This window comes from Coccidioides posadasii, chromosome 4, assembly GCF_018416015.2.
Source record: "Coccidioides posadasii str. Silveira chromosome 4, complete sequence".
In the NCBI taxonomy this organism is placed as follows: domain Eukaryota; kingdom Fungi; phylum Ascomycota; class Eurotiomycetes; order Onygenales; family Onygenaceae; genus Coccidioides; species Coccidioides posadasii.
In genome coordinates this window covers 1134468-1156236 of record NC_089410.1, presented here as the reverse complement: position 1 = coordinate 1156236, position 21769 = coordinate 1134468, and the positions used below count along the sequence as shown (strand labels likewise).

The window sequence follows — 21769 nt, the reverse complement described above, 5'->3', positions numbered from 1 at the left end:
AATTACTTAACTAGTTAATTGAACTCATACTCTTGGTGATTGGCCTTTTCGCCTAGGTAACTAACCATCTTTTTATAGTCAAATTCCCGGCGTGAATACAGACGGCTTCCCGCTACAAGTTGGAGGAGGCACAGTTATTGCTTGAAGGTGTGATCAACTCTTCTTCTTGATCGATAATAGTGGATGGGCTGGCCCGGGTTGATGAACTTTACATTCTGCCCATCATCCAAGAAGCAGCGATTGAACTCGCATAGCTGATTTGGGAACCCCGACAGGTCGAATTCAGATATGCAGGTTTGTGGGGTGGAGAATATAATATGGAGGATTTGTTTAACTACGATCTTGAAGGGATACGGATCTGTCAACCAAATCCAACTCTCATTCACTGCATCATCGATCTTTTCTCTTGTTCGTTAGTACCAGAAACATGAGTGACCGGGTCGTCAAACGGACAAATTATCGGTTTGATGATTTAGCCTTTATCTTTCCCTACGATGAAACCCAGTGCCAAGTCGGCAAGCAATCTCAGAGAAGACCTCTTAGAGACCTCTCTCCTGCAAGAGAATTTCAAGCACATGAGGACACGGCGGAATTACAGGTAGTATACCAACTAGCACCAAGTCGAAAAGTCAATCCCTTGGAAATAAAGCAACCATGAAGATTCGGATACAGTAAGATCCTAGCGCCCCTGCCGATGTTCTTACATTTCAGCAAACACTTGGTGTATCGCTTGCAGGGTGCCTCCGACATATCAACCTGATCCCAATCCAAATTCCGGAGTCAGGAGCCAAACTTTCACTAGCCATCTGAGCAGGAATGGGCTGAATTCCCCGATTTACTACGGTCCATCACACCAAAATTCATTTTTGAGTAGTAATTGAAAATGCTACATTGAAAATATTTATTTCAACTAGACTGATTACAGTGACAGGACCGATTGATATCAGATTTCTCAGCGTCAAGATAATCTTGATAAGCCTTAACATAATATCAGTTTTCTTTTTTTTTTTTTTTCCTCGTTATCAAATAGCTTAAGACTGTTATCTGAGATTGTTACTTTTATGTATGACCATGATGATGGTATTGATAGCGACAGCAAGTCTACCTGTCGTCAAATACTAAGCGCAAATCCCAAGGTTCCCCAAGGGAAACTGTGTTTGAACAATGTGCCTTTGAATTGACATGTCGAAGGCTACAAAAGAAAAACGAAGCTGGGGTTATTCGCATCATAGGTGAATTAATCGTTCCATCAGCAGAGAGTGCAATCAACCTCAGCCATGTCACTTTTCCGCATTTGGTTGTTAGCGTGAATGAAGGCTGGGATAGCTCGATTTCCCTAGATGAGGATCAACAATTGCCACCACTTGCACAACTCCACTTCTTCCACAATCTCGACAATTTTGATTATCTCGGCCACAGCCTGATTATGTGGTTGGGTTTCCCTGACAATGCTTCTCTGAGGATCAACTGGAAAAACTTGCGCTGTTTGTTGGTGAAATTGGTGATATGTCTTTCTTTATAAGTAAGTACTGCTTACATGTACTTTCTGTTTATGATGGTTGAAGTGAAGTGTTGAAAGGTGGCACTTGATATAGCAGATTGACAGAATGCACACAGCATGACTCTCTCAGTAAGAGGTGTTGTCAAGCTCTTCAGGGCTGTGAAGTGTGAAAAGGAGCTAAATCAACAGATTCTTTTCTTTTCAATTTCGCATGATCATTGAATGGTGAGGATCTACGGTCAATATCCAGTGATTGATGGAAATAAGACCACCTATTACCGTCACCCCATTCATGAGTTTAGTTTCGCAGCGCTGAATGGCAAAGAGAAATGGACATCCTATAAGTTCGTGATGGGCGTGTATGACGACTGGGCCCCTTCTCACTTCAAAAGGTTGTGCTCGGCTATTAATGGACTACCGGAGATTAACCCAGACGTATCACAGCAGCCTGAAATATTACCGCAGCCCGAGCCGGGTTTTTCAGAATCAACTGGACTTTCACAAGGAATTGAGGGTGTCAATGTACAAGATTCAAGCTTTACATCTGTATTGGAAGAGGAAGCCCAGCCATCTCCCTCCGATTCACAGGTTCCCCCCTCAGGTCCTCCGCGGGAAAATGAAGGGAAATCCTCAGAAGCTTTCAAGTTGCCCCAGAAAAGACGCAAATAGATATTTAGATAATCAAATCGAGTAATTCCGTTCCAGTGATCTATTATCCCTTCGCTGAATCCTAAAATTTTAAATTATCCCTGCCCCCGAATGTATGCCAGAAGGGAAGACCCGTAGCAGATCAGCGAACCGGACGGCCCGGAATGATATTCACCAACTGGGTGTTGCTCTTGTCCAATTACCCAGTGTCACGTATAACATTGCTTATGGGGAGTTGCAAGCCCAGTCTCGTTGGTCTGTTGTTAATGCCTCTAATGCTGTTAGGGAAATAGGCAGCAAGGCTGGGAAGTGAAATAAGTTCACATTTTCTTATCTAAAAAGCGGTCCGAAAGTTTACCAGTTACAGACCAAGGACAATGCTGAAACAAAGATGACCACAGCCAGTGACACCTCCCGACCTTCCAGTGTTACCTTCAGGTTCTGAGAAAAAGGAAGGTGGAAGGAAGGGAAATTTACCCATCGAAAACCGATCCTACTATTGTCTGAACTACAGTTGGCGGTTTTAAATGTTATATATCTTCTGAAACAAGTAGGAGTTCTATAAGATATCACCACGGGTGGATGCGGAGGAATTGAGGATCGCCCGGCCATCAAACAGAGCCTCATACTCTGGGAGGCTATTGTCCATAAGGCGGCTCGTTCTCCGTAGCTCTCGCGGCGGGGATCGAGGTGCGTCCGTCTCTGCATCCGTATCGTCGTTGATGGCAATGGTGCTGCGGGGTTCAGCTTCGGTAGAAGACATGGCTGAACACGCTCGTTGATGTCGGGTCACCTTGGGCCATGCAAACAGGGGCCCTCGGTGAGTTTCTTGCGGCGGTGGACGGAGAGTGGAAAAGGAATTAAAGATAGAGTCAGAGGGGGGGGGGGAGGCCATACATATACCCAACAGCCGAAGGAGAGGTCACGATTTTACCTCTCCGTTGACGCAAGTTGTTCATTATCTCGAAGGACTCAACGAAGGCTAGCCGCAGACGAAGAGTGCAGTGTTGAGGTTGGTCTGCTCCAGTTGCTAACCAGGACTGGGGAAGCTCGGGTTACGCGAGAAGAACGATGGATCTGGAGGCGAAGGGAGCCCTCTATATATACCAAGAAATGGGGGGCAGTCACGGGATGCTCGTCTCAGGTTGCTCTCTCCAGGCATTGAAGCACGGCGCAGCAGCCAACAATATCCGAGGACGAAGTCTGAAAATAGAACTCATGCAGCAATGGCGTCCCTTCCACAGCTGTCGCATGCGAATCACTGTGGGGGGACAAGAGCGTAGGTATCATTCGGCTGTGGCTGCGTACAGTAGGAAGAGGGGAACGCATGGCAGTGCGATGGGCAGGTGGCATGGCTTCTCTGGTTACATACCTGTGGCGAGCTGTGGGTTGCCCCTGAGGAGAATGATAAGGACACTGCCAATCAAGGCTACCCTCACCTGCCTACCAAGAGCCGTTAATGAACGGCTAGGAGAGGCCACCTTATGGTTGATCATGATATCACTTTCATGTACATGGATTAGCATTACGTCTCACCCTCCGTGGTTGCAGATTCGGCTGTACACATTCCCCTCTCTTGTTTCCAAAGTGTAGACACCTGCTGGTGCAGCACCAATTCTGTCCTTTCTGGAAAACATCTCTCTATCTCAAACCAGGGCTGGCGCTCCTCCATCATGCTCAGGAGCTGTGTGTTATTCTCAGAGAGCCATCACCACAGCTTGTCTCTGTGGTCCTTTCTTCTCTTGCTGTGCTCACACTGAGTTTTTCCAATCTTGTAAGGAGCTGAGTGACTGGCTCGCCACATACCCTCATCTCCCCATGCTGGTGCTGAGTCAGGCATGCAACTTGCCAAAGCATCTTCAAACAGCCAAGAAAGGAACTGCAGACACTTGTCAAGCTGTAGTGACAGGAAATGGAAGCAAAGAGCTGTGGAGGAATCTTCTATAGATGATGCAGAGGCAATGTGAAGCTGCGTTGCAGCTGGTTCTTCTGCTGTGACCCTCACTTGTGTCTTCTGGACTGTTTGTTGCTGAGGAAGTCATCACTCATGCTGTAGAAGCAAGGCACATCAATATCAGTGCTGCAACAGGTAGGGTGAATCTGCCAATAATCCAGAACATAAGTGTCATCATCTGTTGAGAATTTCTATTCCAGCTGTCAGGCCTCTCTCCAGATCTTTGGTGATGATTGGGGGTGTCACAGAACATAGACAGAGAAGATTCAGAATATAAATAAATAATCTTTGGATTTGCAAGATCATTATCTTGCTGAACAGGCTGGTGAAGATCACTAATATTCTAAGGCATATTGTCAGCAAGGATTGCTGGGTTAATGGGGATGTTGTTCTGGAGATCCAGAAGCCTGAAGAAATCTTCTAAGCTACTATCTAAGCTGATTATACTTAACAACAATGAATCAGCTCTTGTGATATCTCTTCCAAGGGGAGGCAGTCCAGTCAGCATATTAGAGATATTATCTTGAACATTATAGACAGGGATGGGATGCAAATTCAGGGTGTGATGTGCTAGATTATAGAGAGATGATATGCCATACCAGAGATTCTCCAAACTGGGTGGTGATATAGATATCTCTCTTGGTTGAGAGGGGGAGCTCAATGGTGCACATGGCTGAGTATTACTGCTAATAGGCATGCAAACTTCAGCCAGCAGCTTTGAAGAAAGATCATGCTTAAGAGGCAGCAGAGTATTGGGGGAGACATCACAATATAGAACTGAAAAGAGGATTTTCTGATTCTGGGGTGCAAGAATTAGAGCATTTGTGCAGTGAGAATGACTTGAGATGCCACAGCATCCACAGTTTGAAGTTGTTCACATGAAATGCAAGAACCATCTGGGTAGAAGATTGAGAATCTGAGAGAGGAGATTCTGAGTCAAGAGATGAATTGGGGGAATAGAAAGAAGAGTGAGAATTGAGCCTGAGAAAAGAGTGTGTGTGGATGGTGAGAAACAGATTCTGAAGTGCCAGTGATTTTGCAGGAGACTTGGCCACTCTTTATAGTTGCTGCGCAGAGGCTTCAACTGCCTCACCATCTCTCATAGGAGAGGAAGCAATGGGGTGAATTCCTCTGATCCCTGGATTCTCCCTGAAACTGCTGACACATCCATCCTCATCAGAAAGCCATCTGGAGATTGATAATCAGTGCTCTGCACCAATCATATATGGTTATTGCTACTTCCAACCCTGACATGTTGAGCATGCAATCCTGACAAACCCCTCCTTGGTCCAACCTGCAGGCATACACTAATACCAAAAAAGAAGTGCAGCAATTTTGCTACTGGCTAGGGAAAGAAAATGAGACAGTCTGCCTTAGTGATCAAAGAGTGATGCAACCCTCCATCACTCAGGGCTCAGCAAGCACTCCAGCTTCAGAAGACTTGCCTGCTGGTCTTCTCTGTGGCCTCAATAAATCATTGTCTGTTGCTTTTCCGCACAGATCTTCATGGAGAAAGGCACCCCAAGGCAACAGAGTATGGGAGAACAGATCAACCAGATACAACTACAAGAAAAAAGAGAAAAAGAGAGGGCAGGAGTGGAAACTCTTGACCTCCCAACCAATAAAAAAAATTAAAAATTAAAAATTAAAAATTAAAAATAAATAAAAAATAAACCATTGGCAATCTGCAGTTCACAGTTGCTGATCATACAACACAGTGAAGGCCATTGCAACATGGCTGCAGATGTCCCAGCAGCCTAGACTCCAGATCCAGCAAAGTAACACCACAAGAGGTGGTGTGGATGGCTCAGAAACCAATAAAGCAGCAGCCTGCAAGGTCATCAGACATCTGTTTGGTGACTCTGTGGGTGCAGGAAGAAACAGGGGCAAGGATCAGGTAAGATGGCACTGTTTCCCTGCAGGGGGAGGGAGCAGTGCATCCAGATGCGAGCAAGCAAGCAAGCAAGAGAGAGAGAAAGAGGAGGAGAGAGTGTGTGGTCATTGTGAGGGCGCAGGACAGGTTTTTATAGATTGAGCGGCCGGCCGTTGAAGCCGGCGTGAGAGGGCGCAAAAGCGGCGAGGGGGGACGCCGTCCCCAAAGCGGCAACGGTGCTGCCGCAATGGGCCTACGACAGCGGCGCTCGGCAGGCTCGGCGCCCCGCTAACCGGCGCAAAAGATACTGGTACGTTATCAATATCAGTACAGTATAATTCCAGAAGATATACGGAGTACTCCGTACTCCGTGGTCAGTTTAATTCTGAGTTATCTTTTGCGCCGGTTAGTGGGGCGCCGAGCCTGCCGCGCCCGACCGCCATTGGTCCGCCCCGTGCGCCATGCCCGTTGCGGTATCGCCGTTGCCGCTTCGGGGATGGCGCCTGACTCGCCGCTTTTGCAGCCACCTCACGCCGCCTCAACGCGGCCGCCCGATCTATTGGTCCTTCTGGGCGGAAAGGATAACTCTATGGAGAATGTCAACCAATGGCATCTTTGCTTGGCGCCGGTGGCCTTGTCTGCCAAGACATCTACGAAGAAGCCAGAGAACCTTGGAGTTTATACCAGACATTATAAGGAATTATCTCAAGAAGCTGTCGTGATCATATTATTTTAAGGCTGAAGGCGTAGATCATGTGCTACCTTGTATATTCTGACTTAGGACTATATTATATACGGTTTACAAGACAGTTACTATCCATTTATTCCTCCTTTTGGATGAGTGTGGTGACACTATTGAACCTTTGAAGAATAGCCACAAAGGAAAATCACATGGATCGAACGAATCGAATGTCACACGTCAGGGCAGGCACGTCGATCATAGTCCGCTGTAGCTCTTCTGATTATTCTAACCTAGTCTATAACGGCTGGGTCCTCTTGTCCATCCCGAAGAACAGTAAGCATGTCGGAGTACAGCTTTGAATACTCTTTCTCCCACCGTTTATCACCGGGAAAAACACACCGTCGTAGCCTGTTGACCCACGGAGCTAAGGGCTTGTAGAATGGGGTGAAATTGTCCTCGATAGTCCTGAGAAAATCCTTTTCATGATCTATTACCCCCTTTTTGGCAGCAGCAAGATCTTCTGTGTCCATATAGTTCCATTTTTCGAACCGCTTAACAACTCTTCCCTTCCCCGGGCCCTCGTAGTGGATGCATATCCAGAAGAGGACCCAGAAAAAGGACTCAAGATCGTGCATGAAGGAGTGCTTCTCGCCATAGAGCACGCCGATGGCCATGAAGGCCCTCGTGCCGGTCTTACCACGCGCCCCTGAGAACCCCTCTCGCTGTTCCTTTACCGCAAGATCAAGGTCGATCAAGAAGGCTTTTTGAGAAGAATCATCATCTTCCTCATTCACCATGAGGTTCCCCAGCGAGATATCGCTTTGGATCATCCCAGCTCTCTCATGCAACGACTGATACCCACGTATACATCCATCCAATGCAGAAAGTAGGAGAACCCTTGAAGTAGCCTTGTATATACATTTGCCGTAATCCTGGACAACGACACGGCGGTGCACCCGATACTGTATTGTCGCAGTGGCCTTGGTAGGAGAGGACGACCGCGTGCGCTTGCTTGGGGGTAGCGGAGCTTGGAGGCTGTCGGACGACCGTTTTTCTCCGGTGGCCTGTTTCTTCTTGCGGGATTTGCCTCTTATCACCACTGACTTACTCGGTTCCTCATCCGCTGTGACACCAAGACCCTTGCGCGCAGTTTCGGTAGTATCATCCCGGCCGTCGATGCGGATGGTCTGGTGGTGATAGTACCGAGCCACGTTGATCACACCCTTCTCCATCGCTTCGCTGAGAAACTTCCCTTCTTCGTCGCGCTCTGGATACTGCCAAGAGTCCTTGACCACAAGCTGTGTCGATGATCCTTTGTGGTGGACTTTCCAGCAGGTAGTGGCCCGGCCGGCGATGCAGTGTGCCCGCCCAATCACCTCATCAATCACAAGAAGCTCCTTCTCGCCATTTCGCTCAATCTCAATGCAGCGTGTACCATCCACGGTGACAATAGTGGGATCGAACCCTAGCTGCTTTTGGTCCATCCGAAGGAACCCTAGCATCACCGTAATAAACCGACAGCCGTCCTTGTTGATATCGAATTTCTCAGATGCAATCCCACCGGACCGGTCAAAGTGCCAAACACGGAGGAATGGGCCGCAGAGGGTGAACCCGGGAACAAAGCGGCGGGAATCCTGAGCAGACAAGACCTCTCTGACATATCTCCCCAGATCAACCCGCGCTCCCAAAGGGGTATCATACATCTGGTCATTCTTCAACTCTCCCGGGACCAGGATCTGCGACCAGTGGCAACGGGTGTTTTCTGTAGCATTTGGATCGTCCACAAACGCGATATCAAGTTTTCGCTTTGCAGTAGACCCGCCCACAGGGCGAGACGGCTGGGCAAGCGGTCTACGGTCGATGTTTTGAGTTGGATCATGTTCCTCAGCGAACTGCACAAGTGTGCCCATGGTCTCCACCAGCCAGTCCAACACGCACTTCTCCTCTGCATTTTCCGGCCAACCAGTCCAACCTCCTTCTTCAGTGTATAAAGACTCTTCTCCGGCTTTGCATCTGTCAAAAACAGCCTGCGCGGTCGAGCCAAGCCCCTCAATCTCGCCGAAAAATGCTTCAAAAAATCCTGGGATATCCGCATGGAGAAATCTAAGAAGTTCTCCCTTTAGCACATTATCGATGTCTTTTCGGTACTCTGACGAATTGGCAAGACTGCTGGTGGTATGTGACCGCGGTGTCTGAATGACCGGTAAGTTAATTCGCGGTGGAGGCGTAATCCTCGTGGCCTGTGTGACGACGTCAATGAGGTCAAGGACGGCTTTCCAGATATCTGTATCAGGTGCTTTCTCAAGGACGAGTTGGACAAGTGGCTGGTAGATATCATAGTTAAAATTACCTTCGACATGCCGAAATAAACCAGCCAATTCGGATGCCACGCTTTGGCCACCTTGTTTGGAGCGAAGATTGAATGCTGCATCTTGCCCATGTAGGATAGAAAGCAGCCTTAGAACACCTATTCGACAATCTTCATTTCCTGGCTCACCTGGCTTGTACGCTTGCTCAGCTTCCTGAAGGCGACTAAATATTGGCTGAAGGGAGTTCTGAAGCGAATACTTCCCTACAATATCATCAAGAGAGAAGCCCGCCATGTTGACTAGAAAAAATTTGACTAAAGTTAATCATTCACAGTTCAGAGTACTAGAAAAAATATTAGGCGCCGCATAAGAGAAGATAAGTCCTATATTTTATGAGAAAACGAGGGAATAGAGCAGGCAGCATCAACTAAAAAGGTCCGCAACTTGGCGGCTTTATGTAAAACGTACTTACTAGTTAACCCAGCACGGCTAGCGTGGAATTGACATTGTTTATCGACGCAAAACGGACCCGGTCGCTCAAGCAAGAAGTCCAATACCCAACTTGTGGAATCTTGCTGTCATACAATGCACACTGCATGATGTGCATACAATATGAGAACTCCCAAGGAAACCTGGCATAGTCATCGCAACACATGAGGCTCCTGCCAAGCAACAAATTCTAACACTTGGGCTTGTTCGGAGTGTGAAACTCTGTTTCGGCATGTGTTCAAGCTCAGAAGTGTCCTTTCTGCAAATCTGGGCGATACTGCGTCCACTGAGAAGGTAAGCTCAGTTTCAGGCTCTGAGTACGAGTAAGGCAGATCATAGTTGGGTGATTTTCCTACCCAAAAATCCTCTGATCTGTGAGTGTGGTATGACGCGTCCGCGAACCCACCACTCAGCACTCACCATGAATTTAGCTTCCTCGCCATACTGCGAGTACTCACACCGGACACCATGAGAAGGTAAGAATTCATCATCCCAAGAGCTTAGCAACTGCTCTTGTCCAGCGTGCTGCATCTCCCATCTGTGACATTCGGCACTCCATGGTTGTATAGATAGTTGCGTAGCCCAATCTTTCCTGTCCGCACCTGGGTGATGATTGTGCTCAGGGCTCGATGTAAGTTTTGATGGACTCGTAGGACTGTAGGTGTAGGCGCTGGTGTGAGCTGAAATGTATCCCATCCCTTGTTGACAGTTTGCCACTCCTGGGCCCAGCGTGTCTGCCGCTCCATGTGTAGGCCACGTATTAAACCTCTTGATAAGAATTCCTGAAGCAGGGGCAGGGTTGGAAATGAGTGCTAGGAGTCTAGATGGTGTCAATTGACTATCATTGCTTTATGTTTTGAAATCCATTGTGTATCAACTCAATGGCAACAAGAAATACTAAGCATTATTATGGGCAGCGGTTAGCAGGCGCCAAAAAATGGCAGCAAAATCCGCCATGTTCGGCCGCCAGCTAACCGTCACATCGTTAAATAGAGTTACTTTATTGATATGAAATGACTATTCTGTTATTGATGTGGGCGTGTCTGGTGAATGTATTTATGAAATTTTGGTTAAGTTACAATTTTGGCAGGACGGATGCCCTCGGCTGCTGTACTCCGTTGCGAGGGCATCCGTACTCCGTATGTAACTAACTTAGTTTTACCCCGACAGAAGAGACCGCCCCACCACCCCAAAACCTTTGGCTTGGGAAAATTCATGGCAAGGCACTAACCTATTCATTTCTGAAACGTATATTGAACCTCGTTGCGGAAGAAGACCCTGGAATGTGCCTGGAGGACTTCTGGGATTGTCCCACTGAGGAGCGCCACAAATACGCGGTGCTTTTCGTGGTGTCGCCAAGGATGCCAGAACCCGCTTCAGCTCTCCCAGGCTGAGACAATTTGTCGGTATCTCCCCATCATCATTGTACCTCCTTGCTAATTGTACGATGAATATAGGGAAGTCTTTTGCCATTGCCCATCTCCTCGTGATTAGCAGCTCTGGAATGTCCACTATGATAAGGAAAACAAATGGTCAGTCAATTACTTCGAAGTATTACTTCGGTGCCCCTACTTAAATCCCCCACTCCCTCCCGGGAGCTATATCCTTGACTATGAAGATACTGTTTCAATAACGGAGGAGGACGAGGATCCTATGAAACGGGCAGAACCCCATTTCATTTGTCAGGACTATTCTGCAAGCAAAAATTGGGAAGATCTACTAAGAAATGTCCCTCCAACTATTGTCTCTGGGTGCTACATAAGGATGTTCAAATAAGCTGGCGTTAGTTGGACACTCTTTTCGGCTCGATTAATAGTTTTTCCTTTTTCTCTTCATTTTTCTATTTTTAGCTTTATTTTTTTAAATTTATTTTATTTTTTTTTGGTTTGGAGTTGGGGTTTGTTAAAACGTCCCCGGAGTCCTTGAGTACACTATCAACATGTTTCCGGGCCTCGCGTGAGTTAGCAATACAAACTCTGTGATGTAGCACTCCCAAACTTCCCGAACGTGAGGCCATCCCAGAAAAGCGCAGACAGTTGAAATGAGCCCCCATTTCTACTTGACGGCCGACATCCATGCCCTGATATATCCTTGATGAACCGGCCGGGCCGAGAGAGCAAAACATCTCCTCGTCAATTATTCCAAGGCTCTGCGACCAGGCAATTGTGTTTTTGAAGCGGCTGTAAGGCCTGCGAGCTTAGGACCCAACTGCCGTCTAACATGTATAAACGACACCGTTCCACGGGTCAACCCACGCCGTCCATAATACGGAGAGGACGCGTGTCATCGTGTAATGGTTGGATATCAGAGGCAATGAGCAAGTGCTTTTACAAGAAAGACAGCAGACGTTGGAAGTTGGAGGAGGGTTGCAAGTATGTCTTACTCTCCAACCTTACTTTCATATAAAGTGACACCTTTTCTTCAGCTCTTCTATTCATCTCTGGAAGGTTAAGAGAAAGGAGTTGTTCAGCAGGTTTTGATTGGTAGGCTGTCGAGAGCAGTTGGTTGCAACCAATGATAGCATTATTAGCAAATCCTTTTCGCTAGTTACAGCTGTTCCAGAGTAACTCCGCCATTGAATGACACATACTCGAATGTTCAGCACTCCAAAGGCTGATATCCGGACTGTTAAGTTAAATGCTAAATGGATACGGAGTAATACTCCGTATATTCGGCGAGTACTAAAGCGGAACCGATCGACTTCTTGCGGTGGGCACCTTTCAACAACAATCCAACAAGACCTTCCCGGTTTCGCACAACTACATCATTCAACATGTTCGATATCATATATGACGTCTTTGAACCGCGGATTCGATTTTCTTTTTGGCTATTTGAAGATACCCATCCCCGTTTATCAATCCTACCGAAAAGGTTTATGACTGTGAGGGACTGCGCCTCAGAGTGGGAGTGGCGATTATACATTGATTTGAAAAAGAGCCCTTTTTGACAAGCTTGCATCTGAACACATTTAGCTTGAGACCTCTACCATCACAAATACTTAAGGTTCTCAAGATGGCCCCCGGTTTGATTCTGGAGGATGGGTGCATTAATAAGCGCAAGGTGATGCAAGATGAAGGAGCCTGCCGTGAGGCATTGAGACGTTGCAAGGCAGCGGACAAGCAGCTGTTTGATCGGACTCTCAACGGTTACCCTCCAAGGCAGAAGCTACTGCTGGAGAAGTTTGTAACAGGTGAAACAAAGGAATCCCTAACTGATCGGTTCGACGTCGTTGCAAAGCAAGCAGACCAAGAGAAAGTAAGTATCGGGGACCTCATTCCGATCGATCTGGATATCTACAATGATAAGGAGAAAAAAGATCCAATTGAGGTGAGTCATCTTCTGCTAACAAACTCCTGTCGCTTGCTAAAATGAACACAAAAAAAAATATCGAATAGTCTTACAAGTACGCAACATTCTACAACTGGGGGCAGAATATCCTCAATGGCCCGTTGTATACTTGTATTCCCAAGACAGTCTTTGGAGTACAATCCATTGTGACTCTTGCAAAGAGCATCAGATGCGGTGTTCGCGTCGCTGGATACCGTACGTACTACCGCGAGGATGTTACGTCTATGCGCTAACAGAATATTCTCAGGGCATTCATGGTCGTCAATTTTTGGTCGTGACAAGAGCGAGGATAGACCCTTCATCCTCATCTCACTCCTTGCATTGGAAAGAGCAATTTTAGGAGCACAAGCAAATGAAGAGGCTCTAGGAAAATGGAGCAACATAAAAATTGAGCTGAACAAAATTGAAGCCTTGGACCAGCGTCCCAGCTCTATCTCTTCCGACCAAACTCTTGTTCGCATAGGCTGTTCTGCTACCAACGAGGACCTACGAAGGTGGTGTTTAGACAAGAAGCTCCTAACTTTACCACTAAATGTGATCATGGTTGCAATTACTCTTGGAGGAAGCAATGCTCCCATTTGGTAAGAGTGGTTTATTCTGGCTCTCAATTCAAGTCACTGACGGTCATCTTTGATTAGCCATGGTGCTGGAATTAAGCAGAAAACACTCAGTGATCTTGTTTATGCTGTGGAATATGTCGACGTGAACGGCAAGCTCCAGAAAATAACACAGGATCAAAAGGAGTTTCTTTCAGTTGCCAGCGGATGCTTTGGGCTGCTAGGGGTTGTCACCCACCTTACACTTGTTTTGGATAAGATGAGCTATGCTGCCATGAAACCCTTGAAGGTGCCTGTGTTAGAAGCTATCCCACCTCCAGAAGATATGGTAAAAGATTTGCCAAAGGAGCTCAAAGATAAATACGACAAATACAAGCCAGACCAAATTAAGAAGTTCGTACAGGACTTCGAGAAACGTGCTATGAATGAATATTACGCGGAGTGGTTCTGGTTTCCACTCCATGACCAAGTCTGGATCAACACATGGTCTCTGACACAAGACTCGGCTTCCGTTAAGGATTACCCTGATACTGACGAGATACTGAAACAGGTGAATGAGACATTTGCGCTGGAGTTTTTGCAGGAATCCTATCGTAAAGACAGGTTTATGTCACCCGAATCTGCAACAAAGTTTATCTGTGAGTAATATCTCCCAATGTTATGGCGAAACCAATGCTGTACTAACATCATGAAAAGCGCAATTGGCTATGGATGCCTTGCCTGCTGACTGCACGATTGAAACTTGGCTTCCAAACGCGCTGCATTTTCGACGTGGTATCCACAACGTTCGGGTTCGAGACGTCGAACTTGAAATACCCGTGAGTTCATCTTAAGTCCCTCCATATACTTGAAGTTCATATGATTAAACAATACTGCCGTTGCAGCTTCCCAGCTCGAAAACGAATTCAAACACCCCGGACCTTGGCATTGTCCGAAAGGCCTGGTGGCAAGCAATTCTTCTGACATACGAGAACATTGCCACATGCCCGATGCGGATGCCTCTTGAAGTGCGCATCATGGGCGGCAGCGATGTTTTAATGGCACCACAGTACGGTAACAAATTAGGAACTTGTGCTATGGAGATTTTAACACCGCGCTTTATGGAAGCCGAATGGCACGACTTTGCACAGGCAATGATTGACAAATGGATGACTCTCAGGCAGTGGAATGGTCAAGATCTTAACATTCGCCCCCATTTTGCCAAGGAATGGTATGTTTTTACCCATCAGATTACACCGAATACTTCAGAGGGACGGAATGAAATGAAGCGGGTGATTGACAACTTTCTACAGGGACGCATTCCGAGTTGATGGTCAGCCATGGCCGGAGTATCTGAAGAAGAAGAGCTGCAGCAAGGAAATTGCTAAGTTCACCTCAATAATTAAGAAAATTGGTAACGAACAGGGGTGGACTGTTGAAGAACTTCGGAAGATGTTCTCGAACCGGTTGCTTGATACATTATTCTTCGAGTAAAAATGTTTCGTAAACCTAGAAAAATGGGCTTTCGGTTTCCTACTCCCATATATTTCGGTATATACTATTCCTTTTGGGCTTAATATATTTAATTAAAAAAAAAAAAAAAAGCTTTCGGGTTGGAAGGTCAGTTGCTGAACAATGAAAGTCACATCACATTATTTATCGGCAGTGGAATAGTCAGATCCTTCACCCGATCAGAGGTAAGTTAGCAAATATTACTTTGGACTCCGTACGGAGTACATTCATGTCACATTGACATTCCATGCCGTCTTGTTAAGACACTATGTACTCCGTAGTATCCAGCTAGTATATATAGTTAGTTAGCCCCCAGCTTCTTGGCTCAGGTGCTTATTGAGCAACGCCCGTCTGGCCTGTAAGTTCCGAGGGCCCATTACAGGCTAATTGAGAGCAAGAAAGTTAGCTGGAACGTCAAGGTCTACGGAGTACTCCGTAATGGTTTTGTGGTTCCTGGAGCTTCATGCAGGCTTAACTAGCAGGCTAGTAACTAAGCTTTTGAGGCGTCTCCTTTTCTTTTCGTCGGGCATTTTTCTCTTTTCCTCTTCCACCACCAGTTTGATGAAAAGCTCGCGTCTGGCTGACAACAGCAAAATGTGGATGAATCACAGCCTGATAATTACCAAGTCTTACCGCTAGATCAAAGACACCAAGCCCTTGTGAAAGAAATTCCTCGATGCCTAACATTGAAGTTGAAACCTTCGTTTTAAGCCAAGGTCAAAGCTATCCTATGCTTAGCTACAAGCGAAGAGGGTGGCTTTTACATAAGATATGCCTTGAATTTGTTCAGGGCCGCCCTATGATGAACCTATGTCGTTTGCTGGATTTGGTTGAACCGACTTATCTCTCACAATATCTCCCAGCAACAAGTGGATAGTACCGTCTACTGCCCTCCGCTGATCAAATCTAACCCAATATTATCATCAGAGACCACATTGTATATCTTCTGGATAATAAGTTCAACAAAGTACCTATGGATATTCCTTCACAGATACTTGCGCTGCATCTTTCCAAACAATCATCGAACCGTTCTTTTTCACAAATTATCGGGAGAGACTTAGGACATTGTTCTCAAGTACAATATTGGCTGCTTACTTTTGACCCTGAAAACCGCATCTCCGTTCGCAAATGAGAGGGATGATCCTATCAGCATACTAAAAAAGAGATTCACAGCTGGAAAAATAGATATGTGATCACCATTCATACAAATTCATCTTCTTTACATTGGAAGGTGGTTTTCTGTTCATTATAGAGTCTACCCCTGCAGATGGCAATACAGGGGGTTACAAGTGGGAGCACTATGCACTTAACAATAGCAGACACCTTTTAGTTCAAAATTGATGGAGTATTGTGGACGTCGCTTTTGAACAGAGAACTGGTCAACCACATTGGATTCTAAACAATCCTGCTTAGCCCTTCGTCGTGGAGATATCTGAAGTGAGAGATGCAGAAATCCAGTGCCTAAGTGTCATATGTGAAGTATGTAATGTCCTGATTGTGGGATGACATATCTGCTAATCTTTCATAGACCTTAAAATGTCGCGCAATCATTCTATTGAATCAGACTGGAACCGAGCCTTTCTTTTACACAACGCCTTACACCCCCAACAATTATCGGGTTGACTATGGATTTTCAGTAGGGTCAAGGCTTACCAAAATAGAGGACCCTTTCATCTATTTTTCAAAAGCAGCATATATTCCATTTGAGACTACGAACAAGATTGCATTGGATGTGGACATCAGTTGGCTCGGGATTACATAAATTTGTCTTGATCCCAAAACATCAAAAGAGGAGTGAATTGTTCGGTTCCCCCAAAGCAAACTTGGCTCCATTCAATAGCAAAGTCGCTGCCCTATTCCAGCCCAAGTATCCTAGTTCAGGATCAATTCGCTTGTTTAGTGACCTCATGACAAAGTTACAAGGGGATCAGAGTCTTCCCACCTTTCTGCGGCTTTCCCTTATGTATATGCAAGACCCAGGGGGGTTTGCACACAAACAGTTAAGATACCGAGAACTCTATACACAGATCAGAGAAAGGAAGCCGGCATCCAATTATGGAGTAGGCAACAAACAGCATTTCTCTAGGTACCTGGCTTATTATTACCTCCACGTCTGTCACCCATCCTGGAGACAACCCAGTGGGTAAAACCTCTTTGGTCGGAGAAATATCCCTGGCACCCACCATATAGTTAACTAGTGGTTAAGGACTGCCGAAACAGAGATGCTAACATCTTAAAGGAGGGCTACTAGAGATGCTGAGGAGAGTGGCTGAAAGCCTGTGGGTACACTATTTATGCAACGCTTTCAATCCGCGTTATGGTGTGCTTGAAATAAGATCAATAAAAATTCCTGAAATTGATTCCTAGGAGCGTTAGATTGTCCAACTAACTGACTAACAAGCCTTATGCCCAGAAGAAAAGCACTGGAAAGTATCACAACAGCCTCACATTATTGGATTAGATTCCCATTTTCCCAGGTTAACTTTGTAAGTGGACTGCCACTTGAAGGATTTGTCTTGATTTCGGTCATCGGCAGAGAAATCTTGCGTTTCCTTTTTGGATACTACATTCTCAACCATTGTTGCTGTGTTGATCCTGTATTGATACCACCATTGCGCCATGTCAACAGGTTCGTAACTGACAGAGAAGGTGCTCTCGATTTGTTCGGTATCAATGTAAATGGGAGTAAAGTGGCCGCTGGAATCTTTGGCACCAATCAAGGAGTGGACAGCATTCGGGTAGCCGTTGTTTAGAGTAAAGAAGTTAGGAACTGGATCATTTGTTGATTTCTGCACTCTCCCTCTCTGTTCAGATCCCAGACTTCATTTGGATTAACCACCTGCCGCTCGCCGCTATACGTGACCTTTGCACCAGGTGTGGGTACATCCTAAGAATCTAAGGATGAGCACACACATCCAACTCTGGGATCAATTCAGGAATTTAGACCTTTCCCAAAACTTACCACGGCTCAGTTCACTGCATATTTAGCCTCCCACTGGATGTTCATGTTCAGGGACTGTGATGTATAAATCACATTGAAAGGGGTATGTGTACATCTGACTGTATGCCCAACATTCGGGGCTTTGATGTGATTCTTCCTAATATGACTGCCCAATATCCAGGATGATTGGGGTTGAGGATGTGGTGATGTAATTCCACACCATTGACTTGATACTGATTGCATTGGTTATTAATTTAAGGATGGCGTAGGATGTCAGTTTTGGCTACATACCTGGAGACTTACATGGGAAGAGAGATTCTTAACTGGCTTCCTGCAGATCGCCACGAGGCTGTGGGACGAAGTGGGTGGGTTCTATTGGAGATTATATAAATTTGGATGTACTGTGCTCCGTACATACAACTTGATTTGAACATCTGGGGTGGCTAGCTGAATAGGGTGCGCAGACCCAGCCACCTAATTCGGACCCGCGAGCAGACGGTCCGCGGGGGGGGGGGGGGGGGGGGGGGGGGGGGGTTCGAGCTGATATATCCCGTTGAGGGATTGCTATTGTGTATCCACTAGGTGATATGGTAAAAGCTTCGTACTCAGGATGGTGTTGAATATCTCGCGAATCAGCACAATAGTCCAAGGTTGCTGCGACACAAAACAGTTTCAATTGCCTGGTCGGCAGCTGAACGTGCGACTGGTCTATTCGCTGATCCAGTAATATATCCATCATTCTCTGGAGACTTATCTGCATTGCTACAGACGCTTAGGCTGTTCCGCCCAATCAGCTATTTGCTGGTTCCATAGATAGCCGGTGAATATAGGAAGGATGGGATTTGCCCAAAGCGGCTATCTGAATGAATCCACAAGGGCCACAAAGAATACCAGGCCATTGAGTCACTGGATTGGAAGGCCGGTCAAAATCCACCAATATGCAACGTTGGAGCTCAGGGAAAGGGGGTCAGGATAACCTTGAAATGAGACGTTGCATGGCTGGCAGATAAATTTTGACAAAAGCAGAGTTCACAGAAAGACATGCACACCTTCATCTGCATGTTATGGGCAGCAATTGGTCCAGCACCTTGAAAGCCGCTGGCTAGGGGGCAGCATACCCTAATGGAACTGGGAATCCAAATGGGAGGCTCGCGTCTAGAGGTAGATTTGGAATTGTTCTCGGAACGCTCTCCGATATATGATTTTATTGAAATCCATCTCTCAGCTTGAGCAGAGGGGCTGATGGACCTTTCAAAACACCAACAGGGCTAACAGTCTCGAAAACGATACGCTCCCGGCCGAGGACGCAGCTTTAAGCACAGCTTGGTGGATTGAAAGCCTTGTCTTCAACACCCTATGGCTGTAGGTGTCTTCTTTAGGCATCTCCTTCTTTCATAGTGCTTTCGTCTTTTGGTAGCCGCCCTTATAATACGAGATGCTGGCACAAAGGGGCAGAAATGGGCGGAATATAATACTTGTCGTTGGATTAAGAGGCTGAACAGGTACCAAAATATACGCAGGAGCTAAATGGTCCAGAATTTATGCTCCGATGCGACTATATTTCTCTTTTCGAAGATGTCGCTCTCCGCATCTGTATGTAGCACCAACCTTCCTCTCGGATCAATCATTCTCTCGGGCATAACTTTTGCAATATATTGCTTATCAACAGGCGGAACACGTTGTGTCCATGCTGGTAAAGAAACCGGGTCATATGGAGCGTATGGATTGTTCACACCATCATAATTTGTTGGTGGAATGTGCTTACCATTCCTCCTTAGTCCGATGCTCAAGCGCCAGTTGATAGCATGTAGCAACGATTCGACTATACAAGCAAGGATCGCGTAGCGAATAGGATCAGGATCACATGGATCAGGAATACGGTGTAGTTCCCATGCCCGTCGGCCTTGGTAAAAGAAGTATTCAGTCTCGTATCCAACGACGGGTAGCATTTCATCTCCCCCCATCACTGCCTCATAGAGACGATAAAGCGAGCGGAGAGGTGTATCGCGAGAGCGCCAGATGGGAATTGCTTGCAAATTTTTTATATCGCCCTCACATCGACGTTTCCAACACAGCGGTGGATCGTTGACGAGGGATAGAGGAGGGAGGGGTTCAGGTACAGCGTATGACCAGGATAAGGAGGTAGTCGGTAGACATAGGCGAAGGAGAGCAAGATATGGCCACCTGTGGAGACGAAGACGTTTAACAGTTCCTCGAAGAACCAGTGGGCTCTCCATGGATCGCAATCGCCATTTCATTCGCGTCCACCAGCTTATCTTTGGGCGTTGCCGCTGTGGGCTAGGGGCCATGATCCCATCCGAGAGTAACAGCCCAGAGCAAAATTCGAGTGAGATGAGCAAAGCCTTCTGGTCGCGAGAGCGAGAGGGACTTTCCTGGTAAATTTCAAATTGGAGGAGAGCACAGGAATGCAGTATTTGTCTGCTGAGGGTAGGTTACCTGTGCTTGTTGGGCATCGCATGTCAGGTGGTCAGCCACAATTGCCCAGGCACTGCCACCACTTTTCCACTGCCTTGATATTACAGTACATAATACCGACATAGTATCTGAGCTCTAACTAGTTATATAGATAGTAAAAGTTGTTTTATAGTATCTGTGCGGTAACAGACCTCAAATGTAATATTTTTACCTCTGAAATTCTTTACCTAACTATTGAAGTTTTCTACGGAGTATGTAATATGTACGGAGTACTCCATACTCCATACAGAGTAGTTACTTTGTTAACCAACCTAGTTAATTACCCTCATACAGCAACAACAGGCACCATTGCCAGCGGCCTACTCGACTACGTCTAACAACTCACACTAAAGAGTGGTCCCACAGTCACATTGTATCATGTAGTACATATGAGCTGTGTGTCCCTGGTCGTGAGGCCACTCATTTGGTCAAGCTGTCCTTTAGCAGAAAGGCTGCGTTCCATATTGTGCTTGGTATTCTGCTGCGACCTTTTTTATTACATCATCCTTGATAGCAACATCAAAACCGTTTCTGTTCAATGACTGAATGGTATTTTGCTTTAAGGGGGCCCCGTTTCGATCTATCAGGAATTTTAGAATCACAACGATGTCATTCATATCGCTGACCACCTTTGGATGATTTGGCGTTGTAGAAAGGCGTCGGAGTTTGGTTTCTAGGCCCCATTCCAGCGGTGCTGCCAACACCCTTAAATGTGGTCCATCCCAGAGGACGATGTTCTGCTTCGTTGCATCTTGGAAAAGAGACTGACGAGCCTGTGGTGTAAGGAACATGGAGACATCCTCGTTGATCCATTTTCTTCCAAAGAGTAGATCCTCGCCTACTTGCTTCATGGTATTGCGAATGGCAGTTGCAACGTCTTTATCAACAGCATGCCCCGGATCAATGATGACGTCAACATCTTCTGTGGAACTCCGATTCTGAAAATATGTAACCGCGGGATAGCCACCTGGGGATATCATGGTGATCGGCGAGAATGCATAGATCATTGGCTCTCGCCCCATTGCGGCATCAAGTGCGGCAAGTCCTAAGTTATCCAGTTAGATAACCGTTCAATAAGCGTCGCAAACCTTTTACTCACCCTGGTTCAGCTTAGCCTTATCAAGCAGTATCCTTTGGGGCTCAGCCATTGTTCATCTTCCAGTGAAGAGACCGCGCTTTGAAAATTCAAAAAAAGTATTTAATGCTTCGCACGGCTTGAGGGGGTAGGATTGAGATTTCAAAAATATGTGCTATCCGGGCGGGGCATATCTCTGGCATACCTAGCTCGTACCTCTGCATTCGAATGAAGACGGGACGGGGCCCAGCAAGTGGCCTGTGGAGGGTGGACAAAACGTTACATTGGACATCTTTCTCTGGTAATCGCCGGTGATAGGAGAGCCCCCCTTCCCATCAACAAGAAGGCTGAAGTTCAAGAAAGGCCATTATTAGTAATATGATTAATACGTTAGCATTCCGCAGCTGTCGAAGGGAATAGCGGCGT

At 46.4% G+C, this 21769-nt stretch overlaps 7 protein-coding genes across 8 annotated transcripts; 2 read left to right on the top strand and 5 right to left on the bottom strand.

Moving 5' to 3' along the window:
* Window positions 1-427: 427 nt before the first annotated feature.
* Window positions 428-2170, top strand: D8B26_007288 (uncharacterized protein; the record flags this gene model as incomplete). Its single annotated transcript, XM_066125489.1, has 3 exons — window positions 428-598; window positions 1091-1484; window positions 1752-2170. 3 exons carry the CDS (start codon window positions 428-430, stop codon window positions 2168-2170), a joined length of 984 nt encoding a protein of 327 aa, XP_065981572.1.
* A 538-nt stretch (window positions 2171-2708) lies between these two features.
* On the bottom strand, window positions 2709-3044 carry D8B26_007287 (uncharacterized protein; the record flags this gene model as incomplete). Its single annotated transcript, XM_066125488.1, has 1 exon — window positions 2709-3044. One exon carries the CDS (start codon window positions 3042-3044, stop codon window positions 2709-2711), a length of 336 nt encoding a protein of 111 aa, XP_065981571.1.
* Window positions 3045-6917: 3873 nt separating this feature from the next.
* On the bottom strand, window positions 6918-9267 carry D8B26_007286 (uncharacterized protein). The gene is made up of 2 exons (XM_066125487.1): window positions 9009-9267; window positions 6918-8898 (listed from the first exon to the last, which is right to left on the bottom strand). Exons 1-2 carry the CDS (start codon window positions 9096-9098, stop codon window positions 6949-6951), a joined length of 2040 nt encoding a protein of 679 aa, XP_065981570.1. The 5' UTR covers window positions 9099-9267; the 3' UTR covers window positions 6918-6948.
* Window positions 9268-9700: 433 nt separating this feature from the next.
* On the bottom strand, window positions 9701-11265 carry D8B26_007285 (uncharacterized protein; the record flags this gene model as incomplete). The annotated part of the gene is made up of 4 exons (XM_066125486.1): window positions 11029-11265; window positions 10688-10967; window positions 9877-10276; window positions 9701-9808 (listed from the first exon to the last, which is right to left on the bottom strand). Coding segments are annotated over exons 1-4 (789 nt in total). The 5' UTR covers window positions 11030-11265.
* A 1089-nt stretch (window positions 11266-12354) lies between these two features.
* Window positions 12355-15002, top strand: D8B26_007284 (uncharacterized protein). Of its 2 annotated transcripts, XM_003072107.2 has the most exons (7): window positions 12355-12783; window positions 12852-12999; window positions 13052-13385; window positions 13443-13999; window positions 14058-14179; window positions 14246-14571; window positions 14654-15002. In XM_003072107.2, exons 1-7 carry the CDS (start codon window positions 12469-12471, stop codon window positions 14832-14834), a joined length of 1983 nt encoding a protein of 660 aa, XP_003072153.1. In that variant the 5' UTR covers window positions 12355-12468; the 3' UTR covers window positions 14835-15002. The 2 variants fall into 2 exon arrangements, with proteins under 2 accessions (XP_003072153.1, XP_065981568.1); XM_066125485.1 differs by having other exon boundaries at window positions 14246-15002.
* A 4013-nt stretch (window positions 15003-19015) lies between these two features.
* On the bottom strand, window positions 19016-20115 carry D8B26_007283 (uncharacterized protein). The gene has a single exon (XM_003072106.2). The coding sequence runs from the start codon at window positions 20100-20102 to the stop codon at window positions 19317-19319; it is 786 nt and encodes a 261-aa protein (XP_003072152.1). The 5' UTR covers window positions 20103-20115; the 3' UTR covers window positions 19016-19316.
* A 593-nt stretch (window positions 20116-20708) lies between these two features.
* D8B26_007282 (uncharacterized protein) lies at window positions 20709-21416 on the bottom strand (the record flags this gene model as incomplete). The annotated part of the gene is made up of 2 exons (XM_003072105.1): window positions 20709-21313; window positions 21368-21416. The coding sequence occupies 2 exons, from the start codon at window positions 21414-21416 to the stop codon at window positions 20709-20711; spliced, it is 654 nt and encodes a 217-aa protein (XP_003072151.1).
* Window positions 21417-21769: the final 353 nt, after the last annotated feature.

Bases quoted from the DNA above. Each gene is read 5' to 3' on its own strand.
- D8B26_007283 (XM_003072106.2), bottom strand. From the start codon at position 20,102: ATGGCCCCTAGCCCACAGCGGCAACGCCCAAAGATAAGCTGGTGGACG.
- D8B26_007284 (XM_003072107.2), top strand. From the start codon at position 12,469: ATGGCCCCCGGTTTGATTCTGGAGGATGGGTGCATTAATAAGCGCAAG. The intron at 12,784-12,851 runs GTGAGTCATCTT...AATATCGAATAG, and splicing joins AGAAAAAAGATCCAATTGAG to TCTTACAAGTACGCAACATT. The intron at 14,000-14,057 runs GTGAGTAATATC...CATCATGAAAAG, and splicing joins ATCTGCAACAAAGTTTATCT to CGCAATTGGCTATGGATGCC.
- D8B26_007286 (XM_066125487.1), bottom strand. From the start codon at position 9,098: ATGGGCAAGATGCAGCATTCAATCTTCGCTCCAAACAAGGTGGCCAAA. The intron at 8,899-9,008 runs GTAATTTTAACT...GTCGTCACACAG, and splicing joins TTTATTTCGGCATGTCGAAG to GCCACGAGGATTACGCCTCC.